The sequence below is a fragment of the Perca flavescens genome, chromosome 2 (genome assembly GCF_004354835.1).
Source record: "Perca flavescens isolate YP-PL-M2 chromosome 2, PFLA_1.0, whole genome shotgun sequence".
Taxonomy (NCBI): domain Eukaryota; kingdom Metazoa; phylum Chordata; class Actinopteri; order Perciformes; family Percidae; genus Perca; species Perca flavescens.
In genome coordinates this window covers 31,542,425-31,569,979 of record NC_041332.1, presented here as the reverse complement: position 1 = coordinate 31,569,979, position 27,555 = coordinate 31,542,425, and the positions used below count along the sequence as shown (strand labels likewise).

Sequence of the window (27,555 nt, the reverse complement as noted above, 5' to 3'; positions counted from 1 at the left end):
TGCAGTTTAAACCAATTTATCAGATCTACATCTTCATCATGCAGAGCCAATTGAACATATTGTACTTTTTTTCTGCCGGTACAAGGCCACTGCGATCTTTCTGAGGTATCAAGCAAAGAAATCAAAACGGTGCGATGCTCTACAGGAGGACGCACCAAAAAAAAATAAAAGACACCATAACAGCAGCAAGTGTAGGTACAACAAATCTTGTAACCCTGAATGAAACGGACACTGAAACTCAGTCTCAAACTGTCGGAGCTAATTAGCAGCATCATATAGTCAGTAGTGTTCGACATCAACATCATCACAGACACAAGCATATACAGTAAACAGACAGCTAAGCGGGCAGAGGCTCCTGTGTAAAAACACCCATTTGCCATTTGTCGGTGTAGTTAATGCCCCCCACCCCACCCCTAAAATAAAAAGGGAATTGTTAAAACAACAGCAACAAAGAAAAAACAGCTCTTTGCAATTCATAAACCTGATACAGATCCAGCTACTAGAGGAATCTTAGGGTGAGATAGCCTAAAACATCTTTCAGATTCCTGTCTTTTGCATGATATGAGAGGATAAGACTGCGCAGTAGAAGGGGAAGAAGGGCGAATATCAATTTACATCAAAGTCTCTCTTTCTTTAAGTCCTTCTGCAGTCAGTTTCCACTAGGTTTTACTTTATTTCCAGCTTGGTTTAGCACCTCTGCTGGGCGTCACTGAGTCTCTAGACTGGACGGACTTTTCAGAAAAGCTACTAGTCTTGCGAATGTCTTCGCGTGTAGGAGGCGGTGGGGGAGTCTCGCTGCGGTAGGCGCTGCGGCTGGTCGCTTTCACACTCTGCACCCGTCGCAGGTTTGTCCCTTGGGGCCGCTCCTCGCTGGCGTGAACTGTGGGCGACGGCCTGTTCTGCTTCACCGGGGTTTGTCGACCTAGAAGCGAGGGGCTGCGAGACGGGGTGGAGGGGACAGACGGGGGGCCCAGATCCTTCCTGGACCTAGAAGTAAAAGCTACCGTGTTGCGGGCAAAGCTGGGGACATCGGAGGCGTTTTTGAGTGTGTTCCAGCTGCTGTGCTCAGAGGAAGCTCCACCCTGAGCCTGAGCCTGAGCCTGAGCCAGGGCTCTCATGGTGGAGCGGCACATCTTCTCCTCAGGTGCAGGCTTGGGGATGTTCCTCAGGGGTTTGGCGTTCGGCTTGTTGATGGAAGCCTTTCTCTGGGCTAATTCGCGTGCCCATCTGGAAGCGCCGCCTGTGAGGCTGCTCCCCCTCTGAGCTTTGGACTCATCCGGAGGCAGACTGGAGTGTCGAGGAGGTCTCGCGGTCTTCTCGCTCCTTCCTCTCGCTGGGGTGCTCTGGTCACGGCGTGGCTCTCCACAGTCGTGCTCCAAAGGTCTCTCTCCTCTCCTGCTACCGATCCTTGTAAGCTTGCTGATGGGCACGACCTTCCGCATGCCCTGGCTCTCGCTGCTGGTCAGCGTTCGCACACCGCGACCTCCGCTGCACTTTGTCGCTTTGGTAGCTTTGCCCTTTGCATGCGCTGGCTTTCTGTTGCTCCTCTGCGCGTCTTTCTCCACGCCTTGTTTCCCCTCAGCGGTGTCACAGCTCTCCGTGTCCCACTCGTCCGCGGTAGCAGATGGGGTCACGGACGCTGCGTCCACAGATTTTGGCGCTGAAAGCTCACTGGTGGAAACGGACTGGTCCATGGGAGACAGCGACTCCAAATTAGAGGACGGGGAGCTCGAATCTAGCTGGCTCTCCTGATCGGATCTCTTGCAGTCAGTCGTTCTGAAATGAAGCCCCTCTTTCGTCAGAGACGAGCTATCCACTTCAGAATAATCCGAGGTGACAGAGCAGTCCGTTTCTGTGCAGTCTAGTATATAAAACAATGGTTTCTTATTGGATACAGAGGTATCCAGTGGGAGGGGTGTATCACAGGTTGTTGATGAAACCGTGCTGTTGTCCTCTTCTTCTTTCTCTGTCTCAGGAGAGAGCCCAGCATGTGTGGGAGGATCTATTTCCCCTCTCCAGGCTGCATTGGGATCTGCTCCTCTTTCTAAAATGTCATCGTGCAGGAGGATGTCCAGATTGGTGGGAGGTGACCGTCTCTCCTTTTCCAAATCAGTCACCACAACATCCCCCTGGTTGACAAAGTGCAGAGGATTACTGTTATTGTTTGGACTAGGTAGCTCAAAAGCTTGAGGCCCTCGAACTAAAGTGTGCTTCTCCACACTAACATTCAAGTGGCTGGTAATGGTTGGGTTGGGAAGATTGGCGGGCTTGGGAAAGACGCACAAGGGACGAGGCAGAGCGCTGCCTTCGGACACAGATGAGTAATGGTTGTTGTTGTTGTATGGGTCATTATCGTTTAGCCCGGGGGACGAAAACCTGGCCAGCGGGCTGATGGGCTCCGTTTCTGCACGTGGGGACTCCACCGGTCTGTCGCAGCCCAGCTCGCGGTTGTCGTCCTGGGCTGAGATCCAGGGGGTGGACCTGCGCTGCACGGTGCGGCCCGGCCGAGGTAGGCTGTTAAACTTGGAATAGTCGGCGGGGTTCCCAGTGCCTCCAAATAGCTCCAGGTAGCCTTGGAGTTCTCGGTCTGCTACGGAGGTCATGGTGTGACGGTGGCGGCGGGCGCTGAGGGAGCGCCCCATCGGGCTTTGCGGACTCTGAGACCTCTGCTGGAAGAAGTCGAGCAGGCCTTCCTTAGTGAGCATCCCCACGTCGCTCTCGCTGCTGCTGCGGCCAAATCCGCTGGCGCTCGGATCGGCGCCCGACCAAGCAAAGCGCTTCTCCTCCAGCTCTCGCAGACGACGCAGTCTGGCGGCTTCCTTCAACTCGCGGTCCGCGTTGTCCTGAGAACAAGAGGAAAAGTTAGAAGTGTTTAGAGGCAGGCAGGAAGACTAATAAATGATGGTAATATCAAAGTGAACTGGGAAGAAATTAACATTTCAAGCTTCTTTTTACATTGACAATCACTCCTCTTAATGGATATGTCCCAGTTATTTTAACATGGGTCTTACTTTCGTAGTTTTAACTATTATGTATCACGCACAACTACTCTCCTATTTTAGCGGACTGTTTTTGTTGATGCAATCCACGCCCCTAGGACAACACAGCACAGTGCTTTGGTTTAGGTGGCTCGGCATCTGCCCCCGTAACGGAATAAGCGGATGACGATGGATGGATGGATAACATGGGTTTCTTTAAAACCTGTGTAATTGGTCTCCTTATGTTTCCTACCAGTCTGACTTCCTTTTGAGCGATGCTGATGCTTTCCCAGATCTCAGCAATCAACTTAGTGGGTTATTATTACCCAAGGGAATGAGGCCCAGTTGTTAAACTACAATTATTCTTTCACGAAAAACTGACCTTGACAGCTTTCTTGAACTTGTTGCAGAAGTCTTGAAAGATGCGGAAGCACTCGTCCAGCTTAAAGGTGTCCTTGTCTTCACACAAGAAGTCGATGAGAGCGTTCCCCTCTTTGCGCAGATCCAGCCTGCGTCTCTTCAGGTCCTGAAGCGTCTGTGCTGAACTCTGAGACATCGGGCGCATACATTTTTTATTATTACACTTTAAAAGGGTGTCATTATCTATAGCACTTGAGTCAGCAGCGCCAGGAATGTACAGTGGCCTGGATCCAACGTTCTGTATGTGTGTGTCTGTGTATATAACGTATTATACAACTGCTGCTACTTCACCTGCAGAAAGGGCTCCAGCTGCTGCACTAGCTCCCGGTCTCCTTGAACTTTCTCCTCCAGGGATTTAATCCGAACATATAAGGAGGAAAACTCCACCTCGATGTTTTCCACTGAGATTCTACATGAAAACGTTACAGCAGACAGATTCAGATCAGGAAAATGTGCTTAGAAACCATTTTGGTGATAGCATACACAATAATCATTTTGTCCTCATAATACTGCTGAGCACGACAAGACCTGACAGCATTTTGTTGAATGCGCTGTCAGACTGTCATCTGTTAACGATAGGATCGCTGTGAGAAATGCTTTCAAATATCCTGAGAGAGGGAGGGAGGGGTAATCTTAGCTCTCTGGTGCAGGAGCGGCACTGTCTCCACACAGAGATGACCTTGTGAAGCTGACAGAGCCTGACAGCCAGCAGCATCACACTGCGCTCTGAACAGGACTCTCAAACACGACTCTCAAAGTACTGCACTTAAGTCAGATGTCAGCCTGAGTAATGAGGCTGAATGTTGTTGTCCATTCAGCAATAAAAATGTATAAAAAATGTTAAAACCTCAGTTTGATGAAATGGTTGTTTACACTTTTGGTCATTTACAGAACACAGAAATTAAACATGGAAGTACTATATATTTAAAATTAATTTATGACTCGTTTGTCAGAGGCCACCCCCGTTTTCAGTGGTGGAAGCTCTGGAAACCAAATTAGGTTTGGTGAAACTGAACAACCTTTGGTGGAAAAAAAGATTCCTTCCAGCCTGCTTGATACAATCATTTCCAACTTCACAGTCAAGATACAAGTGCATTGATAAATTAACGCCACGTTTTTTAGGGCGGTAAATGCTGAAAAGTTTACCTGGATGCACTCTGGACATCCTGAAGTTTCTCAGAAAACTTGAGCAGCTTCTCGTCTTTTTTCTTTGCCTCCTGTGTGGAGACACATCATACAATTTATATCCAATTTGTTTGTTGCTGTACATGATGAAGTGGCATCATTGCAGTGTGAAGGACCACTCTCTGTTGTTTGATTATGTAAGTGCTTGGCCAGCCTCTCTTGGCTCTTTTCTGCTTCCTGTCACCATCTGCTCTCCAACCGCCCTCCTGTAGTCCGTTTACTCAAGCACCACTGCTGTGAACGATTTATACAAAACAAATTCATTTTGGCTGACAAGAGACTGCCTCTTATTGGACTGAAACATGTGCCTGACAATATCTTTTATTATTATTTCACACATTTGAAGTTTTGCATGATTTACCTGCAGTAATCAGGATAGACCACATACTTCCTGGATGAAATCGGTGTCTAGTTATCCTAGAGATACCTGAGCAATGTCTCCAAAAGAGTTCCTATAGTACAGTACCAATTCATAGTATCTCAGATAAAATACATTTAAGAGTTCCAAATACATTTAAGAGTTCCAAATACCAAAACCCAGCAACAAACGGTAGCCATGTGAAGCTTTCAACTTTCAATTTTATGCTAATGTTGTGTCAGAGTGTGTTGACATGGTCATTTTTCTGATGCCCACTTTGCTGTGTTGATTACATACAATAGTACAGCTCCTAATGGTAATGTGTGCATCATATTGTAACTGAAGCCTTCACTAACCATGGCAACAAAGTGCAGGAGGTTCATCCCGGGTTTGTTGGCCTTGGTGTCGGCCAATGAGAGAAGGGAAGACAGCTTGAAGCCCACAGCATTGCCTGCGTAGCCGCCCTGTGAACCACAGAGGGACAGAAACATATCAAGATGTTGAAGGTTAAGGCTGGGGATATTCTATGTGTGCCTAATTAACAAATCCCATGAAAAGACCAAAACCAACAATGAAGGGATCTGCAAGTACAGCCTAAGCCTGGAATTATAAAAGGAATCGGTCGACATTTTAGGAAATATTACTCTTTTTGTCTGTACATAAATTATAAAGCTAGAGCAAGTTTAGCTTAGCATGGAGACTAGAGACCGGGGGAAAGAGCTAGCCTGGCTCTGTCTAAAGTTAGAAAAATTACCCTACCAGCACCTCTAGAACTAACTAGAGCACAACATATTTTTAAGCTAACTATCTCCTAGATCTAGCTTTATGATTGATGTACAGATATGAAAGTTGCATCAATATTCTTATCTAACTCCCGGCAAAGAAAGAGAATAAGCGTGTTTCCCAAAATGTCCAGCTATTTCTTTAAATATGAAGCTTCAGCCAGGAGACGGAAAGCTTAGCAAAAAAAGGTTGGTTAAGAAACATTCCAGCGAGCTTCCGTGAAGCAACAAATTGTTGATTTTAGGCTTCCGTTTTTGTGTCAACCAAACAAACAAAATACAATGTGTTCATTAATGAACACGTTTCCTGTCTTCTTCCTAAACTAAGCTAAAGATGCACTATTTACTCCTGTTTCAGTAACAATTGTCAAAAACTACATTGCCCAGCTGGTTAAGGAAATTAGTCTTTTGTCTTTTAAATTAACCAATATATATTGGTTTAATTTAAGATGTATGTCCTCAGTAGGAATGAAAAGGCTTTGAGCGTAGTGTCACCAAAATAACATTAGTAGTTTTTGTCGTTGGCAATGGAAATGTATAAAATAATGCCAGCCAGATATGAGAGTGAATGTATTAAGTGAACATAACCGATGCACTCACAGCGTTCATGATGTTTCCGGCCTGCAGCACCAGATGCAGAATGGCATGAAGCTCCTCGCAGCTCATCAGCTCTATAGGATGAGATCAATATAAACTCAGTTAAGAGAATCCAGAGCAGATCACAGGAGCCCATTACACACTACTTCACTTTCATTTACCAGCACCACCACACAGAACAACTGTCAGCAGTAAGAATGACATCCTACTTTATAGAAAGTTACCGGAAATGTATTTTTGCGTTTTAGACCAGCTTCCCTTTTAGTCTCACAGTAAGGGTCAACGTTACATACTGTTGAAAGTTTCAATTAAATGGTGTCACAAAAGTTCAACTTCATTTGTCCCATGCGGTGTTTAACTGATGGCTCTGCAATGCAGTGAAAAGGTCAGGGTACTGTAGGAGAGGGTTTTAGAAAAATCCAATAAACCACAGTTGCAAGACAGTGTGACTCAGCTAAAATGACACAGGCTCAAATGATGGTTGCAAAAAAAGCAACTTTTCATCAAACCCTATCATCGGGTACACATTGCTTTGCCAAATGAAGCTTAGCGAAAGTTCCATCAGACTTGATGATCAACACTCCTTTTATACACTTATTCATTCCCAAATCTCTCTGCCTCTCTCTCCGGCTTCTACTCTATGGGCATTCAAGTAGTCCAACAAGATTTTGTCGATTTCTGTACAAACTCATGCGACCCTCCTCCAACCCTCACAGCCATTCTTCATCATATAGGCACTCAGTCCCCGGACGAACATCCTGAACTAATCACAGCATCACTACCCCCCCTAAATATACTAGGACAGGATGGTCTAAGCACCAAAGACTCTTCTCAAAACTCTATTTATAATGCAAAAAATATTGTTTACTCTAAATGAAGTCTCTCCTTAATGAAATACCTGCTAAATGAATGGCACTCCTACCAGCCTTAGCTGTACTTTGTGTTTACTGCTAATTTTGTTAGCATGCTAACACAGTAAACATTATCCGCATATGTTGTCTGCCATGTTGCCGTGCTAATGTTAGCAATTAGCCAAAGCACCACAGTGCTTAAGTACAGCCTCACAGAGCCGCTAGCATTACTGTAGTAGACTGTCTTAGTCGTGTCACGGTCATGTTTAATGTGAATTTGACAGGAAACCATTAAAAACGGCACAACTGTCTGTTGCTGTCATTCCATAGCAAGACTGATAAAGGCTGACTATCAACTTTTGCAAACTTTTATGGTAAATTTCCTAATTTAAATAAAGTATTATTTATATTTAGAAAATCAACAGTATATGATGACACAGCCTTGTCTTTCCATTCTGTCCCCAAATCACCATATCTCAGGTGACACATTTCTACTTCTTGTGCAGCACCCCTGACTGCTCAAATATCTGGGTCACCTGTCTGTGTGTGTGTGTGTGTCTGTGTGTCTGTGTGTGTGTGTTTGTGTGTGTAGGCAGCAGAGCCCGTGTGTTATTACCTTTAGTGGCGACGCGGACGACATCGATCTCGCGGCTCATTACAGCGCAGGAAGGAAAGAACTCTTCGCGGAGGACAATGGCCTCGATCCGAACCTCGAACCTGTCGGGAGACGGAGCAGAGAGCGGATAAATCTGTGATCTGAGGGGAATCTCATTCTGTGGGTTGTGATGAGATAGAAAATGGGAGTTGACAGAACTCTTTTCAAGGACTTGTTGAGGTTCTGCAGAGAAGCTTAAACATTATTTTCACTGTGAAATGTTTCAGGATGGTGGATGGGGAAACAGGAGGGATTGTTGGTGGCAAATAACTTTATTTGAGGCTGAGTGGCAGTGGGAGCTGATGGATGCACCTCCAGATAGTCATGAGTCAGTAAAGTTACTTCATTTAATAACCGTGTAGTATTTTGTTTTATACAGTCATTGCATTACTTCTCCATCATACCCCCAATAGTGATCGCATCTCCATTACACTAATCCTACTTTAATGTGATCACCCAGTGTTGTTACAGAAAAGAAAGTTTGGTAAAAAGACCAAAACAAATTTCATAAATGTGAAAACGTTTAGCTGAATTAACTATAAATAATATGTGAGACTCAAATCTTTGCAGGTAGGGTAATTTTAAAACTTTGGGAAGAGAATGCAGATGTCAATTACCCAATCTTTGCTAACGCTGGTGCATTACAGTTTAAATGGTAAGTTAATGTAAATTTGTCCTAGAATAATGAATAGATACAAACACAACACTTTTATAGGAACATGTGTGAATGAGGAGAGCGGTGCACTGGAAAGCCCCCACTAAATGCGAATCCATCCTCACAAAATGATACAGGACAAACCCTTTCTTCTTTCACTGACTTGTCAAATTAGTGACTTCACATTTCCCTTTGACTGAAACTACTCTATGTACACAGCATTGAAATGAACTTACCGAGGCACCTGGATCAAGAGGAACATAAAGGAATCAACCAGTGTCAGCTTGTCTGGGTCTCCTTTAAACGCCTGAAGTTTCTTGATCTGTTGGGGGGGGAATACAGAGAGGAAGCTCAGCAGGCTCTATTGTTTTCTATCTACATTCACTGTCTTTGATTCAAAAACTAAAAGCCACAGACATTCATAAACACAGACCTCCTCTACGTCAGGCAGGAGCTTCAGCAGGTCTCTGAGCAGCTCTGCTCCATAAGGCTTTCCTTCTCCTTGTCGTATGTCTTCAACAATGGAGCGGTTGGACCTGAAACACAAACCATTAATTTCAATGTAACTTAATGATAAATAGCACAGGTGCTCTATTTTAAAGCCCCCCCCGGTGTTTTTAAAAAGGCACTGAATCCAACTGTTACCCACAGAGTCAGTCAGGAAAAACAAACCCAGAATACTGACAGTGACAATATTCAACTGTATTTCGTTGCTGATTTCTTCACGACATTCCCAGTTTAACATGTATTCTTGATCCTGTCTTCCTACACCCAAGTCTGTAGTACTGCAACACAATTACCAATTACATAACCGCTATAAAAGAAGACTATAAAGCCTTCATGGACAATATCCAGTAAGCTGACACCTTACAATATGATGTAACCCAGCACAGTAGTTCTGTAATAAATATCCCCTTATGGAGGCTTTAAATACTCCAATATAATCAAATACATGTTTATTTAACTTTTAAGGCCACAGTTAGAGTTGTAAACTGGAACAGAATGAAAACTTGTTTGTTACTATATAAGAGATTCATGTTGTGTGTGTTTTTTAGCTAGAATGTATGGATTTCTGCATGATTAAATTTGCTCTTTGAAATGGTGTTGTGAAAACTGACAAAGCATTTGTAAAGAGAGGGAGGTAGAGGATAAGGTATTATGGTTCAAGCCAAATAAAACAGACAGTTTCATGCCCATCAGACCTTGGATAGACATGAAACTATCTCGATTGAATGATAGAGTTCAGAAGCTGAGCAACAGTGCCAGAAAAACGAGAGGAGTCAACTACAAGTTGCGCTGTGTGTGTGCTGCTGGTTAACTGAAGCTAAACATATAACTTTATATGTTTTACATTGGTATTATTTTGTCTTTCTGTAACTGTCTTCCTTATATATATTTTTTAAAGTATAGTAAGAAAACTGAGATTTTACACTCAAAATAAACTTTCTTACTGAATTTATTAATTACATTTTGAAATCTGGGTACATAAGACATGTATTTATTGAGTATGGTGTGGTGTTCTGGTATCTTCTCCATAGCAACAGCAGCTAAGGCTCATGAGTATTGTACTTTATATTTAGAGCCATTCAACACAGCAAATGGATAGTGATGACAAGTGATTTCTCAGAAACAAGGTTAAAACTATTTAAACCGACGGCCACAAACAAACCTATAGTATCAGTAAATGATCCAGGAGACACGTGTTTGAGGATATCGTTCAAAGATTAAATGGAAATGGGAATTTACAGTGGTAAAAATAAACCTATGAAATCAGCAGCTTCTCCCACTTTGCAAATCTATTTCAGTATAGCATATTGTTTTAACTTTTAGTTTTCTGTTAATATAGAAGAGTATTGTAACCAAGGTTAAAAATCTATATTAAGAGCTAAGTTTATATTAAAAAGTCAATTCATTAAGTATGTTATTAATGTTAAAGATTAAAAACATATTTGTCTAAAAAGCAATTCAACTGAGAGAGAAAATAAATAGGAAGTTTATTTTGAAGGAGGTGGGTTGGGGATGTGCTGTCAGCCAATCAGGAAGAAGCTCGGACTGTTGACCTGCACGGAGCAGAGTTCACTTCCCCTTGAGCTGTTGGAAGAACAGAGAGCAAACCCCACGTCGAACGATACCTACCTCGTCAAGACATTCCAATAGAAGTTGTTAAAACTCAGAATAAAAACTCTTAAAAACAATCCAGTGTGGAGCCCTGGACCTGTGAGAGTGCAGCCGGAGAGAAATGACGTCCCCTCACGAAGAAAAACGCATCGGTGAGCGATCGTTTTTACCATGCTAACCGCTAACGATAGCGCTAGCCGCTAACACTAGTGCACCTGGAGCGCTAGCTGAGATGCTAACTAGCACAATGGCAGACGCCATTCACTAACGCTAAAACCATTAGCTTGGTATGTTAAAGCTGCAGACTTAATCCAGTGCTGTGTAATATGGTTTAGATAATTGTTACACACTTAACTGTGGAATGTGTTGATTTAGCACTTTTATCTGTGTATTTTGGGCACATTAATATTTAAATTATCCTTATGTGCTACATTTTATTTGAGATGTGTTTAAACATGCCTTCACATAGCCAAGGGTACACAAAGTGTCTGCTTACTAGTATCTGTTATTTTGTGTTCTATTATGTGGAAGCAGTATTTTGATATTATATTGAAGAGTTTTTCAATCATTATCTCGAAATATATTTTGAGAATAGTTTACCAATATTGTGATATCGTATTACAATGTTCAGTTTAATATGATGATTTAACATGAATTATATTCTAGTTCATGATTGAAAGCTAAAAGAAAAAAGCTAAATGATTGTTCTGACCTTACTTACTGTAGGTCAGGTTTTTTTGTTGGACCCTTTGAACCTTTGATCTACCTGGATGTTGGAGCCTGGATCGAGACATTGATGGCGAGCCACAGCCCAGAGGAGAACTAGAGATACGGCGCCTGCAGATTTCAACACTTCATTACACACACACGCACCCACCACCAACTGTGCGGTAGGACAAACTCTCTCCACTTCCACAGTGGACCAAACTGAACTGAAACAGAATTGAAGTGACTGAGAACGGGGGGGAAATTCCGAACTTTAAATCACAGCTGTGAGTTTTGTTTAAATTTTTTATTTTTCTACTTACCCGGGTAAGATTTGTGTAATTTTAAAGTGTTTAATTTTTATATGTTTTGCTATCCTTCCCACACGTGTAATAAAAGGGAAGCGATTTTGTTTCTCAAAGAAAGCATAACTGTGTTTGAATCATTCCTGGCGTATTGTTTGGTTAATCCTGGGCTCCGTAGTCGAACATAGAACTTCTGATCCCACTGGCCATAATTAATCATTTTATAGAGTAATCCATTTCTGCTCCCCACCCCTAAACGGTTACAGTATCATGCTGTATTTGAGCCTAAATGTATTGAATGCTGGATGATGAAAATGATAAATTTATATTGTAAAAACTGGCTCCAAGCATTTACTAACCCAAGTAAATTTAGAAGAGCGTGGAGGATCATATATAGGACAGAGGATAAATACATATTAGTTTAAAAGGCACACACATAAACAAACACTATCTGTGATGAGGTCACTGATCATACTGAGTGCAGTATGACTGACAGTCAAATGTCATTAAAATACAGTGGGGAGCCATGCAAATACACAGTCATGCAAAAAGATAGGCCTACCTAGAACACTTTTTGTACTCTGCTCCAGACGACTTAAGTAACACAATGCTGAGCCCGGGTCAAACACGTCTTAAGATTTCCTCAACCAATGAATGTTAAACAATGGAGAACTAAGTAAGCCAATTAAAATAACTGACACATATTTTGACCCTAATCTCTCTCAGTTACAAAGGATTTTCATGTATTTGTTTTCCCTCAGTCAGGCACTAAAACACAAAATGAAAGTGAGAATGTTTGCCAGTGTTGGGTCTCATATCTCCGAGACAACTGCGGAACCAGCTAAAACACACTGTATTCAAATGTGGTACATGAAGTAGGATAACAACAGTTAAGTGTTCGGTCTAATTCCCTTTCTTCCGAATCTCAAATTACATTGGGATCAATCGGGTTTTCCTAAGTGTTCTTCAGCCACAGAGAAAACCGTGTGATCACTGCCCTGCTCATAATGGCCAAATAAATATCTCGCTCTCCTCAGGACTTGTGAGGACACTGAATGGCCACAAACTGACAAAAAGTTTGATAGAGCCTGCCAAATTGTACATAAATTCACCACCGTCCTTCCTCCTAGATACTATGTACTCATTCTTCATAGCTGTGGCCTCACAATCTAACACGATAACATTTCAAAAACTGTTACACAACCACATTGATTTTCATTACATTCTCCCACAGAAATATCAAGAGTATACCACTTCACGGTCACCAGCTCTCATCTCAATAAACAGCTGTGGGATATCAGAACCCATTGTTTTCTATGCAAGGCCACCCACTGGCAGTGTGACAGTGCAACACCTGAAACATCCTCCTGGATCCATTCTTCATAGATTTACAATCCATGTATCATTTTGTCATCCTGATTGTCCATATTGTAATTTTACTATGTTGGTCTATTCTGTACAAATTACATCGAATGTCTACCTGGGAGAGGGATCTCTCATCAGTTGTTCTTCCTGAAGTATTTCCTCACCCAAATCGAGATGTTATGGACAGAGGGTGTCATATGTTGTACATATTGGAAAGCCCCTTGAGGCAAATTTGTGATATTAGGCTATATAAATAAAATTGACTTGACTAAAAGTTACAATCTCAAAAGATGTCTGCTTAGGTTATCTTTGGCGGCACGGATGGTGAAAAGCGGTAATTGCAGGTTTAGTTTTGGATCTCACTTCCCAGAGATCTAAACAGCGTGACGTCAGTCAGTTGGCAGTCGAGGAGCGAGTCTGTTGCGTTAGCTCTACCTACCCTCTCTGGCAAAGCAACCATTGCTGGGCGATGTAAAACACGTCACTAACTGTGCGCCTAACTGCCGCAAATGCATAGGCTCAATCACCCTTGTGTTACCTTATTCGGAGATAGAGTGATTTAACAGACATTTATTTCAATGAAAATCTTCAAGATTATTTCTTTAAGTGGGAAGCAGAGCAGTGGTACATCCCGACAAATTGATAACGTGCGCTCACTTTTACGATGACATTTCGGTGCTCAGACCGTCACCAGGTATATATTGATGAACTAGAAGGGCACTCGGAGAGTGCAGACCTCCGCCAAGGTATGCCCTATCTCACAACGTTAATGCAGTGGGAATTTTCCTAGGAACTAATTTGTCTGATGATTCAGACCACATGAATGCAGCACAAATTCCCAATCTCGCAATGTAAATGAAAAATAATCTGTGTATCTTCCCGGTGATTCTGATCTGCTCTCAAATGTATTGGGTTCTTCCTTAGCCCATGCTACACCCTTCCACTATGTTTCATGAACATTGGGGCCCAGTAGTTTTTCCTGTAATCCTGCTGACAACACACAAAAACAAATGGGCAAACTGAGCTGAAGTTATTACCTGCTTGGCGGAGGTAATAAAGTGAGGACAAGTGATCGACAGAGTGGGCTGGATGTTCTTTCACAGTCACAGTTTAACCCTAACCCTAACAGTGCCATTTCCCATTATCGCTGTGTCAACTCTCCATAAAAGCAAACGTAATTTCATACCATTTGCTCCTCAGAACAGCACAACCCAGCAACTGTATCTTGACGACTTTATCGGTCTGTATGATGCATCTATTGTTTGCTATGGTCATCAACCGACACTCAGGAAATGACACAAAGCTACATGGGGCGGTCTTTAAAATGCACTCTCCACCATCATCATTACACCACCAAATGAGGGAATAACAAGTTTAGACTCCAGAGACTTAGATAATCTATAACAAGGAGCATCAAAGCTGGAGGCTTACTAAGACATTTCCTCTTTCACGTTTTTGCATTAATTTGTCACATACTCCACTGAGCTTCATGGAAGCAGCTCTTCCCTCAGGTAGTGAAGCAGGTGGAAGACTTACTTCTTGAACTGCTTCAGGAAAATGCCCACATTCATCCCTCTCTTGGAGTCAAGGATGCTGATCTGAAAACAGATAAAAGCAGTGATACATGAATGTGCTGTAGTTTAGGCTATGTACCCACAGCCCCCCCTTCTTCTAACAACTCCTGGTTGTTGTTGCTTGTGTTACCTACAGAACAGGCCCCCACCACCACCCATAGTCACCCTATGGGACACTGAAATTCCACGGGGCCACACGTGGCTCACGTCTCCTTCATTAACAATGGCTTGTACTGCCTTCCTTTAACAGGTGACTGTACAATATGTACATTTAAAAAAAAGGCTCCCTCACAAGACCTAATTAGAGCTTTTAAATAGCAATTAGAAACGTCTGTGGTTTGAATGAAAGACTTTGAGTACAGATGAGGTGGGGGAAAGCCAAGTAAAGCAATTCAATTTAAATGTAATCAACTTATACACACCCAAAGATATAACGTATGTAGTATGGTGCTAAAATAATTAGTTGATTGACATAACAATAATCTGCAAAACAATATCAATTATCAACTGATTCCAACTTCTCCGGTGTGAAGATTTGCTGCCTTTCTGTTGGATATCATTAGAAATGGAATAACTTTGGGTTTTGGACTGTTGGTCTTTGAGGACATCATCTCGGGCGGTGAAAACTTGTGATCAGCATTTGTCACATGTTTATAGACTACACAATTAATGAATAATTGATTAATTGAAAGTGAAAGCTGTTTGCAGCCTTAATATAATTATATATTGTGCCCTTGTGACCACGAGAAAAACGTACGGTCTTGGACAATATATTTAATAAATATATAATACACAAAAGAGTGTGCACAAAATGGTGGCGTTCTCTCAAACTCCCAAATGAGTGTTTAGTAACTTTAAGTCACTTTAAGGTTTGACCAGCTGCAGTCAGCTTATCGTGGGGACACAGAGGTGAGTTAATCTGGAACATGAGTCTCCCTACGCCTCACGCAGGTTTTGCTTTACAGTTCAAATGTTAGGTGATTTACAGGAGTCCATAATGACGCAAGCATGCTTTTGTTCTGTTTATGAACACAACTCATTTCCTACACTCAAAGAAAAGCTGTAACTGAGCACTGTAACCTAACTCGTCCCTGCAGTGATATCCTAATACAGTGGGAGCGGGGTAGAGTTATGCACTCCAGCATTGTATGGTTATGAATCGGGGACTGTCTGATCCGGTCAGTGGTGTGTTCAGGACGTGACGTAACCAGCACGTCTTGCACAGGGTTCCAAAAACAATGTGGATGTAGGAGCTGGTATCAGGGTTCCGTATTTCTAAGCTTGTGCATTTTCAACAATCTGAAATTTGTAATGACAGCATCAGAGAATAAAACAAGAATACAGTCACAACAATCTAATATTTTTCATTTAAAAATATTAGGTCATTTCAGTTGGCAGAACTTTCTATGGTAAGATTCGGGCCTGAATCTGGACTGTGACCGACAGTGTGCAAGATTTCTGGTTTATTCTCACTTTACCAAGCTTTTAAGTCATTAAGACTTAATGGTGAGCTAAACCTTTTTTGAATGTCTTATTTACTTTTCTAAATAAGATAAAAAATATAAACCCTAAATCTGTAAAATACATTCCTGGGGGGAAATCAACACACAACACAAATTAGGGCACTTTTGAATCCCATAATACTCTCTTTGGTCTAAATTAAATCCAGGGAATTAGTTCCCAGACATGGGCCACTTTAACTTTAAGAGGATTGATATATAATCACTGTGTCAGCACTCTAAACTCCACCATCACCGGTCTTCTTTGTTAAAAGAAACTTTTTTTTTTCCAGTGTTGCAAGCGTCAGTCAGTATGTCAACCGCTCACCTCATCCTTGCTGCTCTCCTTGAAGGAGCGAGACCTGGTGACATGAGTTGAGGTTCCGGCGGCCGGCGGCGCCCCGCGTACGCCCGTCACTGCCTCCTCCTGCTGCCCGAACAGCTCCTCCACGGAGCGGACATCGATCTGGTACTGCTGCTGCCGCACCACCAGCGTCCAGATGTTGGGCTTCCCGCGCACCTTCTCCTCCGGTATCGGCTTCCAGAAGAAGCTGCGGACGCGGCGCTTCTTCCTGGCGTTGTGGCTGGTGGACGTAGTCTCCGGGGGCGGGAGGGGGGGGGCCCCGGTGGTGGGGGCGGCAGGGGCGGAGGTGGGGGAGCTTCGTGCTTAGAGGTGCCGGGGGCATCGGCGAGGGAAGGTAGGGTGGCGTGAGTGTGTCCGGACATAGAGGATGGGTCAGAGGTGGTGATGGAGGAAGTGGTGCCGCTGCTGCACTCGCTGCTGCAGCTCTCTGGCTCATTGGTTGAGGATGGACAACTCATAACAAGCATTACAGGGATAATCAGTCGGCATATGGGCTCTATGCTGAGAGAGTGCACACACTGAATATATCTGATCAGTATTTCCACTTTTTCAAAACGATTTCCAAATGAAGAACATCAAAATGCTGCAGCGTACGTCCCCTCACTGCTGGAAGAAGGTAGGCGTCCCTTCATCTGGGCACAATGAAGGGAGCACGTCCTTTAAATCCGTCCATCTCCATCACTCAGCTGGTCGCCCATCGTGCTGAGCTGGGCCTTTGAAGGTTACCTCCCAGAGGGAGAGGGCGGGCAGCGGCGATGGCCATGGACCTTCGAGAGCAACAAAAACAACATGGGACAGGATTATACAGAGGTAGTCATGCGTCACGTGTTGTCACGGACAATCTGAAATTAAGGGAAATTAAGAGGTGCGACAGATCAAAAGAGAAGGGGTTCCCAGTCAAAGGGGCTCACAATGAGGGAAATAGCAAATCCGATTTTTTTTTTCTGTTTTTGAAGGGCTTTGAAGTCAGGCTCTGGGGTGTGTAATGGTCAGAGACATTACACCCACAGCTTAGCTTCTGTTACGCAGTTTGGTATCATTTTCATTCTTAAGCAGTTCTCATGTAGCGGGACACTAAGGAAGATAACAAGTGGTTGCAGGTTAGAACAAATAGTCTAATTTAACACTGTCATGTGTTATGTAGCGGTAGAGGTTCTCTACGGCTCTCGCATCAGGCGGACATTCATTTGGCCTCATGAGAAAAGTGAATTTGTCAAATAAATAAATAAATGGGTTATGTGTCTGATGGTCTGTTTAATTACTTCTAGCTGCCAACTCTTCATTGTTAATCCAATTAAGTCTATTAATTTAATTTTCTTGAGACAGTAGGCCTATACGATGACCTCCAGTTAAAATCAACCATTACCAAAATTCAATCAGGCAGACTTCCTGATTTTAATCAGAGGAACAGACTGTAGTTTTATGGAAAACAACCGGCGGTCTCTGACGTATTCATATCACCGTCACCTGTTGCCATAGGGAAGAGCCTGTCGCGTAACGCCATTAACAAAACAACACAGTGCACCAGAAAAAAAAAAAGGTTGAGATTGGGCAAAGTTTGTCAGATTGCTTTGCAAGGTCACCCTGGAAAAGAATGTAACAGCAAATCCAATGAAGTAACCGAAGAAAACACAAACAGCACATTTTGCTGGATAACAAAGCTTAAGTTAATATTTAAACTGGCTTATGCCTGGCTGAGAGAACCTTAAATTCACTCAAATACAGTACTTTTAAAAGGAAAAGTGGGGCACGAGTTGAGGAGCCAGACCTAACAGAAGCCTCATACAGTGATAATCTACAACAAGTAATACCACAATACATCATATAAAGCTGCAAGTTGAATCATTAATTACTCAACAGACAAAAAAATAATATCAAAATAACTATTATGATCATTCATTAATTGTTTAAGTTATTTTTCAAGCAAAAACTTTTTCCCAGATTCCAGCTTGGAGGATTGGCTGCTTTTCTTAGTCTTACATGAGAGTAAATGAAATATCTTTGGATTTTGGAGGATTGGATAGACAAAGTAAAACATTTGATGACATCATCGTAGGCTTTAGGAAATTGTGTTGGGCATTTTTTAGTTTTTTTCTGACATTTTGTAGACCAAACAATTAAATATTTATTTATTCAAGGATTATTTAAAAATCATTAGTCACAGCCTTAAAATAATCCTTGGCACCACAAATCTAACTGAAATTATACTGTATTAAATTATACATAAAAGAAAAAACTAGTGCAAATACCCCTTAAAATGAAATTGAGTTTTGCTCTCTGGTTATATATTATACATAAAGCAATATAAAATAGTGGCTGGGAAACATAATAGTATTTGATTTACTTTAATGTAAGAAAATTATCACATTTCAGAATCACTTAAAAAATAATAACTGATAACTTAAACAAATTAACAAACAAATCGGCCTATTGCATACCTGTTGAGAAACACAGCTGTGTAGATCCCAAACTACTGGGCATATCTAGTGCTTTTACTAGTCTAACACTTTTAGAAGATTAAACCTCTAAAATGCGAGTCATTGGACAATATTTTCCTTAGACTACTTTAGTTTTGAAACAATCTTTCAAAGAAAAAAAAACCTTATTTAACACGTAAGCCGTTAATAAAGTGGTAAATAAGTAACCTCACATATCAGTAACCTCACATATCAGAAGGATCTCTCTCTCTCTCTCTCTCTCTCTCTCTCTCTCTCTCTCTCTCTCTCTCTCTCTCTCTCTCTCCCCCCCTCTCCACTGTTCCTCTCGGTTGGAGGGAAACTGGTTCTGTTTCAGACAACACATCACTCACTGCCACAGTTGACATGGCTACGGTGATCTGATACTCTTCATGGCCTAAACAAAGAAATGAATGGTGCTTCTGACAAAAAACAGGAGATAGATCAAAGCCATGCTGGTGGATGGGGGCAATAATTGCCTTCAGCACCTTAAGGAAAAATTTATTTGGCCATTTATTTCTCTTTGGGCTGCATTCACATAAAAATAATAATAATATATGTTTGGTATCAAACACTATATCAGTGGCCACTTTCTGGGAATTTATAGAATCAACTCTCTGCCTCTTATACAACTTAGCAACATTGTAGTGGTAATCCCATTAGTTAGCAGCCCTTTCCACCTGATACCCAGAGATTATGATTATTTTATAAAGAACACGTCACAAATGGCCTCATGTTGCCAACATCAGCCTGCGCGCTTAGCTGTCCGGTTCTCAGAGCTGGACCACACCGTCACTCATGTCTAATTCATAAGACTGTGAGAACATCTGACCTCACACAGAGTCATCTCCTTCTGTGGTGCTAAAAACGTGGCTACAATAGCAGATGGAGAAAACTCGGGAGCAAAAGAGTTAAACGGTCTGCCGCCTTTTGTTGTTGTTATCTCTCTTTATTCTGTTTACAGCCATCTCAGCTAACATTTTGAGAAATACATTTATTTGCTTTTTTTCCAGAGTTGATATGAAAGAGAGTATAGATGAAAAGATCCATAACACTCTCATGTCGGTAACGTTACAGTAATTATGAAGCAACAGATGGAGGTGGTTAGCTTTGATTAGCATACTGGAAACCCCTAAAGTTAACTTATTACACGTTAAGAAAATAAAGTCTTGAGACTCCACAAAGTCACTGCGCCTGGCCAAGAAATAGTCTGCCACAAAGCCCTGCATAAAACAACAAAGTGATTTTAAAACTTTGTTTTTTCTACAGAAAAACATTACGATATTATGTGTTAATTGTGTATTAAAGGTGCTGTAGGCAAAAGAAAGAGCAAAGCTAGCTCTGTCTTACAGGCTTCATGATAAGCTAAGCTAACCGTTTAATCCATTAATCCTGCCTCTCTAAAGAAATTAGCTCTGTGACAGTGATTGGTTTGTGGGGTTTCACATTAATTTAATTATATTTCAACCAACCAACAACGCTGTAACTGACATCCTTTGTCTCAGATGATTTACAGAGGAAACACACCTGTCAGTAACACTATATACAGAGATCACTGAGGCAGAGAAGAGCAGTCTGCGTGTCCACCTTCCTCACATGAATCAACACAGACAGATTGTGGGGCTTCACCTTAAGGTACACCTGTTGTCGACCCCGAGGCATTCCTCATGACCAATCTGAGGTAGAGGTTCTGGTGGTGGGTTCACTTGAGTCCTGGTAACTGAAACCCCACTCACCCAGGACCCGAGTTGGGCCAGTCCTCATTTGGTGAGGGAATATCTTGAATGGTGTTCATCCCTCCAGTAGAGGTGTAGAGACTTGGATGACCAAGTCATATACACCTAATGTGGTCTTTTACTTTAATTTGTCACCTGTCTTTTGTTTCACAATAAGCAAAACGTGATGCAGAGACATCCGACTGCCTGCTGGACTTTTTTTCCTTTCTTGTTCTATTAAAAAGTCATTCTGCAAAACTGAAAAAGAATTTCAAACCGGAGGTAACTGTCAACGAGCAGCCAGGGGGCCACCAAGTCCAAAACAAATAAATCCGCTCTCAATCACAAATGTGTAATGCGGAAGGTCAAGGCGCCACCGGCTGCTATAATAATCCCCTGTTGCTAACTTCCAGTTCAATTTCCTAAGGGTCAGTGAACACCCCGCGGAGCCGAGGTCTTTCATTGACACCGTAGGGGCAAAGAGGTGCCTTCACAAGGAATTTGGCCAGTTCTGCTCCACCATCATTACCAAGGGAACGCTCGTTAGCAGAGAGACGTTTTGCGTAGGCCTCAGTGGGATGTCGCTGTCACGCCTTTTTGTTTTTGATCCCTTTTGACCACCTTGAGCTCTACTTGTCCAAACAGTGGTGAGGGGGCAGCCATGACAGGATTTTATTGGCGCTAATGGCGTTTTTCCATTACATGGTACCTGCTCGACTCACCTCTACTCTACTCTACTCTACTCTACTCGCCTTTTTTGGTTTTTCCATAATGAAAAACGTCCCTGGTACCTGCTAACAGGTACTTTTTTTAGTATCACGTCCGCAGAGGTTCCAAGCAAACTGAGGCGATACCAAAAAGGGTCGTGAAAAACCTGCAGACTACTGACTGATCAGAGAGAATCGTCACTAATCACTGCGTCATCATTGCTAGCGACAGACGGAGGTGTCCTAAACAAACCCGCCATTTTTAATATAGTTTAGCCAGCGGTGTTTTTTTTTTTTTGCTGCCTCCAGCTTCTTTTGAAACTAAATTTGTCTCGCGGCCGAGTCGAGTCCAGCCGAGCCGAGTAGAGTAGAGCTGGTACTAGCAGTGGGTAAGCGCCAGGAGATTTTTTTTTACGTATCATCATAAAGCTGCTACGGCTTAGGCTGTAGACCAGTTGTTCTCAACCTTTTTTGGGCCAGCGCCCCTTATCCATTATCCAGGTCCCTTCCACCCATCTCCATCAAATGAGATGTAGGCTAATTGCCCTGAATATTATCATTGATTGATGATTAGGCCCTAACTTTTGTTGAATGTTTAATGAAGACTTTAAATTTCATGACCGATTTGTAATGCTGCAGTAAGGAGTTCATTTAAGATGACGCTCCGACGTCCCGTTACCTGTGAAGGAAGCACCGAGCTGACGGAAACATTAACGGGAAGAAGATACACCGTCTCGTCCAGTCGCAGGGGCGTAAACTGGCAGGTGACCACTGTTTTTTGCAAGTAGTTTAAACTGTAAACTCGTATTGTTGTGAGTTGTTGGTGTAAACTCACCTTAAAACAAAACGCCTCCCCAAAGGGCACCTCAACGCCCCCCTTATCAAAATATTGCTTCCAGCCCCCCCCGTCATCCTCTGAAAAACTGGGGATTTCTTTGGCTTTACTGTCAACCAATGATAATCCTAGCTGTCTGTCTCTCTGCTGTCATTGGAGTCCCTATCACTACACCCCTTTCACCACCACGAATGTCCTGGCCCTGTTTATGGCTCCCAAAGACAATCTCTGCATGGCTGCTTTTTAAAAAGGGTTTTACATAGATATATAGCTTGAACTGAGTAGTATAACAGCACCTAACTGTACAAGCATTATAAACAAATATGCACACACCGTTTGTGTTTTACCACTTGGATTGTGTGTTTCTGTATCATGCAGCAGCTCAGTATGCTTTCTGGGACTCCCTGGATGAAAAGGACTTCATGTCCACTTGGGATCGCTTTTCACAGCGCTGGCTTATCTCTCTGATTTCCATGTCCTGTTTACAATAGAGAGGACACACAATAGACGGAGTTGAGCATATTCTCTCAGCAACAAAACACACACACAGTCACACGCTGCCCCAGCTACAGCTACCCAGATACCAAAGACAACGGGATCGTGTTGCCAAAAAATTTCTTTTCATGCACAGAAGATGTGAAATGACACCTTTTAGGTGCGTCTAGCAAACAGAGCAAAATGTTTACAGCACAGCGGTTCTTGGCAACAGCAGAGGGAGGGACTGCAGTCCATCATTCAGATGTAGCAGAAGGTGACGGACTGTAGCGGCATCGCTAATGTACATCAAGCCATATCAATCTGGTCTGTTGCATAAGTCACATTAAGCTTGCAGCCTCTTCCTCGGACAGAATGTGCCTTAGACAAATACAACACATCACTTCTATGTAAAATCTTTAACACCTCTATGTAAATTGCTCTTCTAACAGCGTGTTGTTTGGACAAAATGTGCTTAAGTAACAAACTAAATATCAAATGTCTGGTAAACTGCAGGCCATTTATCCCCTCGTGCCACTGGTTGTGTAAGGCACCACAATACCTTAACAAAACAGCAGAAAAAAAGTAGTCTAATTGGGAAACACTGTAGACAAGGAGCCTATTATTCAGTAAATCCTGGATTTATCAAAGATTTTAAAAGATTGAGCGCTTGGTACCGTTATGTCAATGTATTTTCTGAGTGAACCCTGGCAGAACCTGACAGAGTAAATTATTCATGTCCCCATAAATAAAGTAACCCCTCTTCTAACCCAACTGCTGCTGTCCTAAGCAGATAGCAACTCAACGGTGCTGACCCAGAGGCAAGTCACCTGTGTACACTTATGGCTTAGTGAAATATTTATAATGCAGGAAGCAACATGTTGTTGAAGAGCAAAAGAAATATGACTTATGGGTCTAGAAAATAGATAGGCTTTCTGCAGGGTTCAGCACGTTAAATAAAGACTGTTTACCACAAAGAATGCAATTTAATACCTGGTTCATGGTCATACCGGCCAAAATATGGCCTAAAATGATTTACTAAGTGCATGAATGACATTCACAGACGTTAATATCATAGCAACATAATTCATAATAACATTATTCATTAATCATTGAACAATCTGGACCTGCAACAGAAAATGGAAGGATAAATGGATGGTTGGATGGATTAACCAAAATAATAACTGAAATTAATTTAAGGTCCACATATTTGACAGAAAGTCAGATGTTTGGAACAACAGCACTGAGGATTTTTTGCTTAAATCCCATACAAAAACATTTAATAACCATCATTACTGCCCACAACACGCTATAAAGAATATGTAAGACCTTTAAGAGGGAAATTTAAGACTTTTGAGTTGTTGAGTAAATTCAAATCAATGCTGTTTAAGACTTGTCACAGCCTGTAGACTGACCGTGTAGGTGGATATATTTGACACATAACTAAATGAGCTCTTTCATCTTTGAGGGATAGAGGAGTTAAAACACTCAAGCTTTGAGCCCTACTCCCTTGACACAAAGCGATAAAGATTTAGACTCCAGTCCAGATGAGAGAATACATTAATGAACATGTTCAGTCCTCTGTCTACAGGCTGTCAGGTCAGACAATCCTCATAATTTCCTCTAGTCACTCCAACCAGTCTGCTTAGCATTCAACTTTAGTTCCAAAGGTTGTCAGAGTACTAGTACTCTTCCCAGGCTCCCCCCCCCCCCTTTCCTCTTAACCATCCCTTATTTAATCCATGATAAAAGTCATTTTTTAGGACCAAGGAGGTAATTCTTCAAAATAACGTTGCAGAATGAGTTAGGTTACATCCAGAATTTAGGCTGACCAGTCTGCTGCACGTTCAGGCCAACAACCTCCAAAAACAAAATGATACAGTAGGCTCTGCATGGAGTATTAACGTGACTCCAATGAAACGGTTTCTCCACTCTGCAAAATTGGTGTTAAGGGGATTATTACATGGTGTTATTTGTCTGAGAAAGACATTGCTAATGAGGCCAAGGTGCTGTACTTAGCACCTCATGCCATGTGAAACTAAACCACTTGAAGGCCACCCAGGCAAACCTAGTGGCCTACTCCACTCTGCCAGCCAGAAGACAAATATTGTTCAAGTGGCAGGAGGGGAAGCCTTCCTTCCTTTGCGCACTGGGTTCGGGAGGTTTTGCAGTCACTAAGAGTAGAAAAAAAAATCCGTTACACCGAAAATTTGACTTGACTTGGAGGCCTTTTTTAGACTTTATAGATGGGTTAGATGCTTGGTTACTAACTATCAACATCCAATCTGACTTCAGTTGACCTTCCTACAACCTAATTCGCATTTTTGCTGCATTTTACTTTTTTTTCCTATCCACTATCTTTATACGCAATATATATTTGTATTCTTTTTATTTATTCTTTTATTTACTTTTTCTATTCTTATTCTTTCTCTTTTTGTTGTTGATGTGTGTAACCCTTGGTAATTCACATTACTCTAAACTGCCTGCTACCTGGGGGTGGGACAGGTAGGTAGGTGGGAGGGGTTTTGTTCAAATCTACGCAACCGTTGATTGCTGCATCAACTGTGTTGTTCAGAACTGAAGATGAAAAAATAAACCTTGATTAAAAAAAAGTGAGAAGTCTCCTGCAAACAGCATCTTTTTTTTAAGTCTGCAGTGTGCTGTCCTCTTGGTTAAAAAAACAAACAATTGAGGTCCTGCTCGATCTTCAGCTTGGCAATTAAATCCACCTGAAAACTGTCCCTGATGTTCCTCTGCAAAATTAGCCCACTATTCACAAACGGTACTATAAATAGACCGCAATCTCCCTTCCATCTCTCTCTGCATCAAATTCCGTGTGAGAGGAAAGCTGTCAGTTGGAGGCATAGGCGTAATTTACATCCCCATCCCCCAAAAAAAAGAATCAAAACTGGCCAGTGTAACCCCCCTCCACCCCCCAAAAAAAAAAAAACCTAATCTAATTTCCCTATTATAAATTAAGACATTTGCACCATAAATTGGTGCAGATAAATTCACCAGAATGCAGAAAATGAAGTGTTTGACGATTAGAATTTCAATTGTGCTTAAGAGTGGAGATCTCGGGGTGCCCCGGTAGCTCACCTGGTTGAACGTGCGCCCCATGTACTTAGGCTCAGTCCTTACCACAGCGGCCCAAGTTTCGATTCTGACCTTTGCTGCATATCATCCCCATCTCTCTTCCCACTTTCCTGTCTTAAGCTGTCCTATCCAATTAAGATAAAAAAAAAAAAAAAAAAGCCCTCCCCCAATGTCGAATGCAAGGTTACGCCCTTGGTTCGAGGTGACAGTAAAGACTTTTTAATTCATAAAGTTTCACAAAAGGCTTGATTATTAACCTCCCAACCTCATCTTTTAAAGTTGTTTTTCTGTTATTGGGTGAGGAATACTGGAGGATTCATGTGTCACATTTTCACTCTATGAAGTGATTCAAATAAGTTACACAGTGGGTATTTTTTTTATTGTTAAGTATGATTGGACAACAAGGAATATTTTCTAATTGAGTAGGTAGAAACTGTAACAACTTCTCTCTTAACGCCATCAGCGTGACTGAACCTGAGATTTTGTCACGAGTTCTCATGACAGCAAAGTGGGTTTCTGGGTTATGTAGTGCAGTCGGGAAAAGTACAAAACACACGGTAGGCTATTTAGGGCTTAAAGTTCTGATTAACGATCACGTCAAATAATTATGGCATTGTGTTCTGCTGCGACTATCATGAAAATGAGTTGCATTTAACTGTATCATCTACTGACAGCTGCTTTTCCTAGGAGAAAAAAAAAAAGAAGTATATTACCAATAATACGTATGGTGTTTCACAATTTTTCAAGTTTGTCTTAAAACCAACGTCAGGTGCTCATATGAAGATTGGAACTGCATTGTCTGGCTGTGATCATTTCTCCTGTTCATAACGACCATCAAAAGATCCCTTATAATGTGATTTCAATGTAAGTGATAAAGGACAAAATCCACAGTCCTCCTTGTGTGCAAAAATGTATTCCAAAGTTTATCTGACCTTGATTTTGAGACTTCGGCCATCAGAGTTAGACAAATCAAGTTGATATCCTCCAAAGTAACTGTCTTTTTAGTACAAAGATCACTCTTTATTTACTCTATAATTGACACATTGATCTCAAACAGATCTATCATGGAAATCTATACGAAAAGAATCGCAGCACATTAAACCCCTCATTTTCCATGATTTCTATTGCAGTGTGCAATAGCCGGGAGGCTGCTGAGGCAGATGTTATGTTTAACTAGGAATTTGTTATTAGAAGCCTGTACAAGTGCAGCATTATTTCCTGCTGACACTATGAAGACAGTATTAATGACATGGGATGTATTGGAATTAGAAGCTGAATATCACCCAAACAAGTCTGCCAACACTGTCACAAATCATATTACAGCTTACATCAGCTCTGTATAGCACCGTATAATAAATACTAAGTTGCATATGTACACAAAAATGTAACCTTTACTGTAACTGCAGTCCCTTCACTGTGCCTCCTACTGCAAAACAAACACCTGCAGAGTCAGAGAAGGAAGGATTTTCTAAAGACCCCCAACACAACATATCGCCCAAGCTTAGCATAAATCTGGTAATAACAGCCTGTGTCTGTAACACGGTTTTCAGATTTGAAAGATTAAAGCTGCCAGTTTGCAGCGCATGCGTTGCTGCTCTGTCAATGACTGTTTAAACAGGCTTCAGACGGGTTCAGCTAAGACTAATATGAATGACTATCTCACCTGTAACACCGGTTATATCACGCATGTCAGCTAACCCGTAACTGAGGAGGGAATTCATCTAATTATATAACCAACAGCAAAACATTTCTAAATCTGAGTCAAACAAACCAGGAGTATGTGTTTATCCTCTTAACAACTCACTCATTAAAGTTTTGTTGGTAAGCAGCTGATAATTCAGAACCATAGATGTGTATGTGA

General features: G+C 42.0%; 1 protein-coding gene across 1 annotated transcript; it reads right to left on the bottom strand.

The window, feature by feature from the left end:
* Nucleotides 1–17,043, bottom strand: fhdc1 (FH2 domain containing 1). The gene is made up of 12 exons (XM_028589546.1): nucleotides 17,016–17,043; nucleotides 16,376–16,713; nucleotides 14,511–14,572; nucleotides 8,915–9,017; nucleotides 8,718–8,803; nucleotides 7,788–7,888; nucleotides 6,324–6,394; nucleotides 5,298–5,405; nucleotides 4,545–4,615; nucleotides 3,690–3,807; nucleotides 3,361–3,525; nucleotides 1–2,843 (listed from the first exon to the last, which is right to left on the bottom strand). Exons 1-12 carry the CDS (start codon nucleotides 17,041–17,043, stop codon nucleotides 672–674), a joined length of 3,423 nt encoding a protein of 1,140 aa, XP_028445347.1. The 3' UTR covers nucleotides 1–671.
* Between the last annotated feature and the right edge of the window lie 10,512 nt (nucleotides 17,044–27,555).

Excerpts from the sequence above, each read along its gene's own strand:
- fhdc1 (XM_028589546.1), bottom strand. The coding sequence starts at position 17,043 with ATGAAGGGACGCCTACCTTCTTCCAGCA. Across the intron at positions 16,714-17,015 it reads ACGCCTACCTTCTTCCAGCA|CACGAAGCTCCCCCACCTCC; the intron begins GTGAGGGGACGT and ends GGCACCTCTAAG. Across the intron at positions 7,889-8,717 it reads CTCTTGATCCAGGTGCCTCG|GTTCGAGGTTCGGATCGAGG; the intron begins GTAAGTTCATTT and ends GTCTCCCGACAG.